The sequence below is a fragment of the Amphiura filiformis genome, chromosome 11, assembly GCF_039555335.1.
Source record: "Amphiura filiformis chromosome 11, Afil_fr2py, whole genome shotgun sequence".
Classification (NCBI taxonomy): domain Eukaryota; kingdom Metazoa; phylum Echinodermata; class Ophiuroidea; order Amphilepidida; family Amphiuridae; genus Amphiura; species Amphiura filiformis.
In genome coordinates this window covers 7,632,379-7,643,223 of record NC_092638.1, presented here as the reverse complement: position 1 = coordinate 7,643,223, position 10,845 = coordinate 7,632,379, and the positions used below count along the sequence as shown (strand labels likewise).

The 10,845-nt window shown below is 36.7% G+C and overlaps 1 protein-coding gene across 1 annotated transcript; it reads right to left on the bottom strand.

Annotated features, from left to right (window-relative positions):
• Positions 1–295: 295 nt before the first annotated feature.
• Positions 296–10,841, bottom strand: LOC140164298 (N-alpha-acetyltransferase 80-like). Its single transcript, XM_072187570.1, has 4 exons — positions 10,646–10,841; positions 7,973–8,121; positions 6,985–7,187; positions 296–2,131 (listed from the first exon to the last, which is right to left on the bottom strand). The coding sequence occupies exons 1-4, from the start codon at positions 10,750–10,752 to the stop codon at positions 1,910–1,912; spliced, it is 681 nt and encodes a 226-aa protein (XP_072043671.1). The 5' UTR covers positions 10,753–10,841; the 3' UTR covers positions 296–1,909.
• Between the last annotated feature and the right edge of the window lie 4 nt (positions 10,842–10,845).

Here is a 10,845-nt window from a genome sequence, read left to right as displayed (position 1 = left end):
GAAAAACATCCCATTTTTTCCTTAATCTGCAAACATTTTCCCAAAATTTTGGGAAAATTTGTAAAAACTAAGACAATTTTGGTTAAATTCGGCCGAAAATTTTGACTTTTGGTATATCAATGGGTCCAAATTTCTTGAAAAATTGGTATATTTATGGGTCCACTTCCAAAATCTCAGCGGCACGTCCCTACCAAAACCAAACTTGAGTACCCCCCCTCCCCCGGGAAGCTAACATGGAGAACCAAAATTGACAGAAAAACTGAAATATTACACTTTCTGGTTCTGCAAATTTAGCTCAGTTTTATGAAATTTTTATTATCCATGCTATAACTCCAAGTCTATAGCCCAGTCTGGTAGTACCAGCAAATTCGTTGCCTGAAATATCCCCATATATGTTTCTTCTACAAATTTTTTTTGGATATTTATAAACATGATAAAGTTTTTCTCATTTATAATATAACTCTAAAAGTACCACAATATACGTAGTAGTAAGTAGTCTATAGCACAGTCTAGTATTATACCAGCAAAGTCACTGTTCAAAATATCTATTTTCCAAATTTAGTTTTAGTTTTATAAAGTTTTTCTCATCCATGCTATAAGTCTATGGCATAGTCTGGTATTATACCAGCAAAGTCCCTGTTCAAAATATCAGCATTATATAAGTCTTTTTTTCCAAATTAAGTTTAGTTTTATAAAGTTGTTCTCATCGATGCTACATGTATAAAAAAATCCATGGCATAGTCTGGTATTGTACCAGCAAATTTGTTGTCTGAAATATCCCAATATATATCTCTGCTACAAATTTAATTCGGATATGTATAATCATGCAGTGTTTAATTCTCATCCATAATATAACTAAAAGTACCACAATGTGTAGTCTACAACACAGTCTGGTGTATACCAGCAAAGTCACTGTTCAATATGTTAAAGAGGAAGCCCTACCAAAGCAGTTCTTCTGGTGTAAACCAAACCTGTCTGGTTATCAAATTAATCAGTGACAAGGTTAACAGACTGTGCTAATTGATGTTTTAATGTTATTGCATCAATTAGCATCAATCAAATTCAGAGATAACCTTGTCATTGATTAATTTGATAACCAGGTATGTCTGGTTCACCCCAGAAGAACTGCTCTGGTGGGGCTTCCTCTTTAACATATGTCTCTTCTCCAATGCATTCAGTGTTATGAAGTCTTTCTCATCCATGCTATTACTCCCAGTAAGTCTATGACCCTGTCTGGTATAATACCAGCAAATTTGCTGTTCAAAATATCAACATTAGTCTCTTCCAAATTAAGTTCAGTTTTATAAAGTTTTTCTCATCCATGCTATAACTGCCAGTAAGTCTATGGCCCTGTCTGGTATAATACCAGCAAATTTGTGTTCAAAATATCAACATTAGTCTCTTCCAAATTAAGTTCAGTTTTATAAAGTTTTTCTCATCCATGCTATAACTCCCAGTAAGTCTATGACCCTGTCTGGTATAATACCAGCAAATTTGCTGTTCAGAATATCAACATTAGTCTCTTCCAAATTAAGTTCAGTTTTATAAAGTTTTTCTCATCCATGCTATAACTCCCAGTAAGTCTATGACCCTGTCTGGTATAATACAAGCAAATTTGCTGTTCAAAAAATAAACAATAGTCTATTTTCCAAATTAAGTTCAGTTTTATAAAGTTTTTCTCATCCATGCAATAACTCCCAGTAAGTCTATGACCCTGTCTGGTATAATACCAGCAAATTTGCTGTTCAAAATATCAACATTAGTCTCTTCCAAATTAAGTTCAGTTTTATAAAGTTTTTCTCATCCATGCTATAACTCCCAGTAAGTCTATGACCCTGTCTGGTATAATACCAGCAAATTTGCTGTTCAAAAAATAAACAATAGTCTATTTTCCAAATTAAGTTCAGTTTTATAAAGTTTTTCTCATCCATGCAATAACTCCCAGTAAGTCTATGGCATAGTCTGGTATTATACCAGCAAATTCACTGTCTGAAATTTCCACATCTGTCTGTATGTTGTGTGCAGCAAATATCTCTTTCCACTCTTCTTTTGGTGGTGCTTTGAAATAGTACTTCTCATAACCCTGTAGCGATATGTTCAAGGCTGGTGGCAGAGGAGATGTTCTTAACATCTGAAATAAAACAAGGAATAATGTTGAAGGGTGGTTTTCCCTATCAACGTGCATGGGTTCATCAGGCAATGATCAAAGTCAAAGACTCAAGATATATTTATTAATGTCTTTTAATGAAGTAACCATTCTTGTTAGTAGAGAGGCTCATTGGTAAGAGTGTGTCCAGTCCTGAGATCAGAGATCGACTGCCCTAGATCTTCTAAGCAGCCCCAACTCTCTGGGCGTTTCCAAACTAAGTTTATATTATTATTCTCTCATTAATATGATAAGAGGCCACTTAAGATGATTGTTGGTAAACACATTATCATGATGTTTTGGGAGGTCTGACTACCTCTTTGCTCATATCATGAGGAATCACGACTGGTTATTTAGACTGATCTTAAGTGATCATTCATATGATAATGAAGTGGTTAGCACTGCTGGCCTTCTTAGTTTGTCCACTTAGAATGTTGGTGCTACCTAGCAAGCTTATCAATTATTCATGACTCTTAATCTGTTTATGATTTGGGTCTTCATTGGTAATTAGTACCATGATTCCTAAGACAATGGAATCATGATACCAATTAATAGTCAGCCCATTTCTGGTCTCTTACAATAATATGCAAGTAGTCAGTATTTTGGTTTTATTTGCTTGCTTGGTCACCACCACAGAATTAGTGAAGGGGAACCAGGACTCCCTAAATACCACCACATACAATAGCACCATCAGCTATGGGGAGAAAATTGGGGGTATTCAGGTCCTTGCCGATGGTGCAAGAATACCCACAGAATACTTGCACGACAACGAATGCCTAAATAGTATTCAGAGGGAAACAGAATACCCCCAATTTTTGTTCCATGCCTGTATCAAGATGGCGGTCAAGTCCCTGTTCTTCTATTCTAATTCTGTGGTTACCACATAACAGGGCAGCGGAAACGGGTGGGTCCAGGGCCGAAGCCCCAGCGGGATCCAGGCATGGGCCAGCCTACACCACATTTCGCCATACTGCATTTTAGAAACGCTTGCTGTTTCGTTTTTATGGTAATCTAATCTTTTATTTCCTGAAAAAACATTTGGGGTCTAATGTCGATTATTTACATACTTGATCAAAACATCGAACGTGTATACAAGAAAAATGGTAGGTTCCTCTATAGTATTTTACTGACCATGGAAATGTACTGAGACACGAGCACGTGTCAAAATCGGTATAATGTATAGTATTGTCCATATAGACGCCCATTTATCATGTTTATTGTTGGATTTTTTTTATATATGGAACACGCAGTTAACAACAATTGAGCGCTATTAATAAATATTAATGTTTTTAGGCAAATAAAATTCCAAAATATGGTACGTTTTCTGCCTTTGCTTGTCACGTGGTAGGCCTATGTTGAAGTTGCGATTATATCTTCAAATAAGTTTCAAATGGATACTAACAAGACAAGTGGCCGAGTGGTCTAAGGCGCTGGGTTCATAGTGTGTCCAAAGCGGTGTGCCGTGAGTTCGAACCCCGCCTCGGCCAAATTTAATTTTACTTTTTTTAAAAATTTCATATTGAGGAGATGTGACTGGGAGAATTTATATATGGCGTGGAGTGGTGTGGGGCCAGCCGTTGTACGAATTACAAGCAGGTTGCAAAAATTTATACCAAACATCTGAAAATTCAGATATGAAAAAAAAAAACTTGACCTTATTTTTCAGATTTTTGGGTGGGTAAATATTTGTTTTCGGCATGTTGCCAAGCTCTCACCAAGTCAATTTAATTTATGAAAACAGATAATTTGTTTAAAAAGAATAATGATCTGAGACCGTTATTTATTATTTTTGTTCTTGACCCTTGATTCTCGTCCCCTGTCAAACTTCGCGAGTCTCTTCAACAGACTGATATTTGTTTCTTTTGGGGGCTAATCAGACACTAATTTTATTGACACTTCAAACCTTAAATTTTTCTTTACTGTAGCGAATACGATCAATGTAAGATATATTTTTAAATAAAATCTTATTAAAAATTACGGCACAAACCAAAAGTATTCATACTGCAGTTACTGTCTGTTTTCCTATACACAATACACAGTGCTCTCACCATTGACGTGTGACCTCTACAAATAGTGTATGTTAGAAGTATAGGCCATTGCCTAGTTAACGTCACAAAACTATATTTTCTAGAATTTCAGAGAATTTTTTCAATATTGGCCGGTTATTTTTCACACAGTGACGTTAACTAGGCAATGTCCTATTACCTATAACATACACTAAAACACCAAAGTGCGAATATTTCCAAACACCTAAAAATTTAGGACATGTTACAAAACTATATTTTCTAGAATTTCAGAGAATACTTTAAATATAGTTTTGTTCACACAGTGACATGTCCTAAATGTTTAGCTAATTTAGGTGTTTGGAAATATTCGCACTTTGGTGTTTTAGTGTATGTTATAGGTAATAGGACATTGCATAGTTAACGTCACTGTGTGAAAAATAACCGGCCAATATTTAAAGTATTCTCTGAAATTCTAGAAAATATGGTTTTGTAGGTGTTTGGAAATATTCGCACTTTGGTGTTTTAGGAAGGATATGTAAATTACAGATAACACCAAAAAGAAATTATTTCCAAACCATGTTACGGTCTACAACCATTATGTTTCTCATTTTCAAGAATGCTGGTTAACAATATGCACACTATTGTCTCATTTCGTGAACAAAGGCCCACATAGTATTGTTACCTTGCGTTTGCTAAAACAGAAACATGTGTAGTGTGGATTTAACCAGAGAAGATCTGATTTAACATAGTTGAGCTGTTTTCAGTTAGTGTTATCTTGGTTTAATAGCTTTTAATGGGGTTCTGCAAAGGTCGTGGTGAATTCTACTGTAGACATGACTGCATCGTGTTCGGTATAAAGATCTTAAACATACCTCAATAACGTTTCGTACTACTGCTCGTCTGTTTCCTGTTGGAACTTTACGTTGGTGGCGTTTTAGAGTGGATTAATTGGTCATAAATGTGGGGTAGGAAGTGGTTGCCCTCGTTTCGGTTGAGAGTGTTGGCCCCTTTTGCCGGATCAAGATGGCTTCCTTAATGTGTCTTCGTATTCTAGAACCAACGCCAAGTTCCAGGAAACAGACGAGGAGTGTCAGAGTTGATGCAGTCAATTTGAGAAAGTACTACGGTGTAGTACGAAACGACATTGAGGTAGGCCTTTGTTTAAGATCTTTATACCAAAATACTTTTGATTTTGTACACAACAACATTGGCAAATTATGAATTATGGATAATCCTGATGAATTTCTTATGGAATTTAGGTCTACTTTTTGAGAAAATAAGCGATATATATAAAAAGGCCAGATTTCCCTGTGTGGCATCCGACTGCTAACCATGTTTTGACCTCGTCTGTTCATGCGCACATAATCGTAAATATCACTCAAATTGTCGTGTTTTCATTTCAAATTTGTAGAGATCACATTCGCAAGTTCCAGCAAACATGATTTTCAATACTAAAATTGTTAATATTGTACCGCTTTTGCACAATTTTTTTACAAAGTTGGGACTATATCGAGGATTTAGTGGTATGAACCCTTGAAAAACAAGTTGACAGTCCGCATTAATTTTAATTATTTACTTTCTGGGATCCCAGCGGTGTATATGATCGTCTGGGCTGTCTGGAGCTCCTGTTGATGCAGCAGCGTTAGAGACTACAGTCATACAAAATTTAAAATCAACCAATTAAAAGGCATCTGTTTATTTTCATATTTTGTTTACAAATATTCCTCACGTTCGACTGTCGTTCGTCGTTCAATTTTATTGATCAGTTATCCTCAAAGTTCGCGGAAATGTATTTTACAAGAGGTGGTTTCAACAGAATATTTTTAAGATCTGCAGGAAAATTGTATTAAAAGATTAGGATATTTCAAAATATTTTTGCCGTCTTGTTTTTTTCTGCGACTATGAATTTTTTTCTGGGAACGCCGGTACCACGATACCGTGGATTTCGTAGGCCTGCCACATAAAGATACATGGACTGAGGAGGTGGATCAAGAAAGAAAAGCACTATGACCATTTATGGGGCAATGTTCCACTATCACCATGAATTTTATCTGTTGTCCTCAGTTTGGATGATAAAACTTTTCTGCAAAGACAATGAACTGCTCCATTTGGCATTTATACACAAATAGACATACACACAAAAACACCCCCATACCACCACTCCCCACCCACAATACATAATACAATTACACATTCCTACATACCAGTGGCTATATAGCCAGGAATTTTTCCAGAGGGGCCAAACGATGCAAGGTGACTTGGGGGGAATCTAATGAAAATGATCCAAAATGGTTTTTTAAAAGGCCTACAAAATCTATCATAGTGCCCAGCATCAGGCAGCATGTCATAGAGGAGGCATGCAAGAAGGGGTGCAAGATGGGGGAGCAGCCACCCTCTCCTTGCAATGACACTGCTACATACCCCGAAACACACATTTAAAAAAATTAGCCAAGGAGTAAGCTGCTACCTGAATGTGGACCCACTGGCATAGCGTCATAGGAGCACAGGGGGCATGTGCTCCCCCCCCCCCCAAGCAATTGCCAAATTTACAAAATCCCATAGGACTTCCGAAAATTGCCAAAATCATGGTCGGTGCCCCCCGCCCCCAATATGATGACCCACGCTATGCCTCTGTGTGGACCTTTTGTCGAGTACATACTAGTAAGTCATATGAATCATTTTGGTTATTTTGCAAAAGCAGTTTGTGTGCTTTACTCAAACTTTAATTGTCATAATTATACACAAACCTTGAAATTAGAGAGTATTCTGCAAAAACTAAATAGCAATATTTTATACTTCATTGTACCACACATAAACAAACAAGTAACTTACCGTTGCTCCTTGAGGCTGAACATTTTTATCACAATACTCATATCCCATCTTCTCAAAGAGTGGTTTTGAAATATTGGCTTGGTCTGTGAACACTTCAGTCACTACAAAGATAGCCTGGAAACCCTTATCTCTAAAATAATCTTCCACAATCATAAATAGCCTTTTTCCATATCCTTTACCTCGAAAATCTGATGAAATTGCAGCTGGAATTAAAAATCAGTTATATGCAAAGTTGAGATTCAGAACAAAATATGTTACTCAGGTGGTGAACCAATTTGTCAATACTAGAAAACCCTTGAAAGAACACAGATGAAATTGTGCAACACGAGGATACACCCCAAGTTGATATATACCTTTTGACAACATTTTGATGGCTCAATTAAAAAGCACTGTCCACTGCAGCTTCATACTGACATCTTTTCATTTTTGCCCCACCTTTTTTTTATAATAACCACCTGATTTAACATAATCATTCTTTCCATAGTGATTTTTTTTTAAAAAGCAAAGACTTTTAGAAGTGGACAGTCTTCCTTCCGCCCCTGCCACCAAGAAGTCAAACCCAGTACCACTGACAAAAAAAGTAAAGAAGCAAGTGCATTTTTTAAATCTCCTGCACCCTGGTGAAAAAAAATTGGGGGGTCAACAATTAACAATTTAAGTCAACATTTTGCGTGTGTTCATACCCCCATACCCAAATGACTCTTGGCAATCATAATCAGACCCTGGCTTGTTTTGAAGGGACAAGAAATGAGCTTATGTCTTGTTATCATATTTTGTTCTATTAAGTTTTTTTTCTTTTCGGTTTTGGAGTGTCTCTGTACCTAGAGCTAAATGCTAGGATCAGTCTTGGTTTGATTAAAAAATAGGCCTTATTATTATTTATTTTTTTATGTTGAAACGGTCAGTGATTTTCCTCAATGGATAATGCATTTGCAGTCAGTTAAACATGTAAACGTTGACACCCCTAGTTGTTATCCCCTATATTTACCTGATTCCAGATATATGGAGTCTTTGTGATTAGCAACACGTACAGCCCGGCAGTGACCAACAATGAACTCTCTGCCATCTTGGTTGGTTTCTAGCAAGACCAGAGAACAAGGAAGACCTGGGCATGATTTACTCTCCAGCTCATGCAACCTGTACTCATGTGAAATTTGAAAGAAAATAAAGAGCAAATTTGAATATTAAACTAGTAGAAGAATTGTATGGGGGACTGAAGATGTGCAGCAATTATGAGCCTGGGAATGGTAAAATTATTGGGGGAAAGTTTTTTGGCAAGCAATTTTTGGCATAGGAAAGTGATTTATGGCACACCTTTATGGGGCACCCCTAAGAAGGCACAGATTAAACTTTCAAATATGCTAAAATTTCCAGGCGGCGGATTACATGATCAAGCCGGCAACTTGTGAAACCGCCTGGCCGTATGGCATTTTCCAATACAGTCGGTTAGTTTTGTGGGGTTCATTATCGAACCCCAACGGTTTTATCTTGTATTTATATTATTTATCAACATAAGCCTATTTGTTTGTGATATTTCAAGCGTTTTAAAATTTCAAAATAATCCCATTCAATTACACGGTTGACGATGAAAATTTACTGAATTTAGAGAATGCAATGCGGCCACCACCTGAAAATTTCCTGCTAGCTATACTTGCATTGAATATATTTATGGTTTGCAAAATGAGGCATTTACAGTGAGTTTGCAAATTGGGTGGGGAGGGAGGGGAGTAAGAATTTGTTGGTTTTAGGAAACCTACATAAATATGTTGTTTATACTTCACTTGACCTTTTAGAAATATATGATTTTTTTTGGTGATGAGACAATCGCACATGGAATTTTAGAGGGATTTTGACAGCAGTTCCACATAGAAAATCTGCACTATCATGAGACTGCTGTTTTGTTTTTTAATTGATGCATTAAATATTGGCTGAATATTTTTGATAAAAGTCAATCTTTGACAAGATGTAACTTTGGTACGGAAAGTGCTATGACAAAACGGTTTTCAGTTTTGGCTTTCTTTACTCAAGGGTATAAAATGATGCAGTTTGATGGCAACTTTGAATTCACCTGGCATACCTAGATATAGCCTACAATGATGTAGTACTAGTAAGGGACCGTTCACAAACACTTGTTAGGGGGGCCTGATGCAAAAACAAAATCATCGTGAAATTTTTTTTGGCCCCCCCCCTTTGCACTTTGCAGACCTCAAAAATTTCAGCCCCCCCCCTTTTTGACATGAAATTATGGGTCAATTAAAAGGGCATTTCGTGATCCACAGCCTCATCCCCCACTTTTCTCCAAAAAGTTGAGATTTTTATACCACTGGAAACCTCTGGCTACATAATGTTTATGTACCAAATATTTCTTGCAGATTAATTCGTTTAGCAAAAATATCGTCAAATTTGAATTACAACAGTGGCCTATGGAGCCGTACATGTAATATGCATAATCATGCATAACTAGCAAACGCAAAATCAGAATCAACTGAAATTTTGGGAGTAAGCTTTTTTCGTGGATATCTACTGAAAAATGTCATAAAAAGAGGATGCTAGGATCACGAAATCCTCCTTTAACCCCATAGAAAAGCATATAAACTCAATTTTAAAATTTTTATCATTTTTTCAGCCCCCCCTTAGGAGGGTCAAAAATGTCAGGCCCCCCTTTTTAGCATCAATCAGGCCCACCTAAGAAGTGTTTGTGAACGGTCCCTAAGCTTAAACTTTTTTTAAAGTGGACATATAAACTTATGCATTATGTTAAAGGTCCGTAACCCGATCGACAGCATCATCCCCGATTTTTTTCATTGTTGATGAGGTTTTGGTATCACATAATAGATACTATTTTTCTCATTACTATCCTGAAATTTGACGCTCCAAGTCGATGTATTTCGAGAAATCATGAATCACAGCGGTTTTACAGGTTACCAGTTTGTAAACAATAAAAATTTCTTCGGATCATGGGAAGAGAAAAAAAGCAAACTACGCTAAGTGTAGTCTCGCCCAGACTGTATGTGGCTATCACGAGGATCGACGAGTGTCAGACCGACGCAAACTGGCTGTGTAGGAGACTACGCTAAGTGCTGAGGAGACGGTCCGCCGTATATAATTAAAACAATTCCTTGATTATTTCAGTTGGTGAAATAGCTCAATTGGCTAGCGCGCCATTCTTTTACCCGAGAGGTACCCGGTTCAAAACCCGGTATCGGAAGGTTTTTTTCCTCTCCATTTTTAACTCAAACTTTTTTATATTCATTTGAAATGTACATATTGCAAGGGGAAATATATTTTGTTTCCTTTTTTTCTGAAACGTTACGAAAAAACAAAAAAAAAAAAAAAACAAATTTCCGTTCAATACGGGCCGGGCATTGCAGCATGTCAGCATTAAATCATACTGAACGGGAATTGTTGTTGTTGCATGCCTACCCAGAATGCAATTCACGTATACAAGGTATTGGATTGCAAATTTGGCTATTTATTCACATTTACGCTGAAAATGCTCTCGTTTTTCACAAAGCAGCATAAAGGGGAGATATTTGATATTATTATGTAATTTTAAAGACAATCCATATCCAAAACCAATAGGGTTACCCCCCTTTAATTGTTATACATCTTTACATGTTTTTTGAATGCAATTATAAATTTATACAAAATACAGATTTACCGTGTTGCTTTACATCGTGGCCACTCAGCCGTCAAAAGAGTGATACAATCATCGATAAGATGTTGTTTTTCATGCAAAGGTACCAGCAGCAACGGAATGGGCATCATTCATTGCTTTTGAGAAATTGAGAATTTTATTCACTCACTTCTTTCTGGTCACTTTCCCTTTGATGCATTGTTTTGGTGACGGGCTGCAAATAA

Bases quoted from the DNA above. Each gene is read 5' to 3' on its own strand.
- LOC140164298 (XM_072187570.1), bottom strand. From the start codon at position 10,752: ATGATGCCCATTCCGTTGCTGCTGGTACCTTTGCATGAAAAACAACAT. The intron at 8,122-10,645 runs GTAAATCTGTAT...ACATGAGTACAG, and splicing joins CCACGATGTAAAGCAACACG to GTTGCATGAGCTGGAGAGTA. The intron at 7,188-7,972 runs GTAAATATAGGG...TTTTAATTCCAG, and splicing joins CTCCATATATCTGGAATCAG to CTGCAATTTCATCAGATTTT.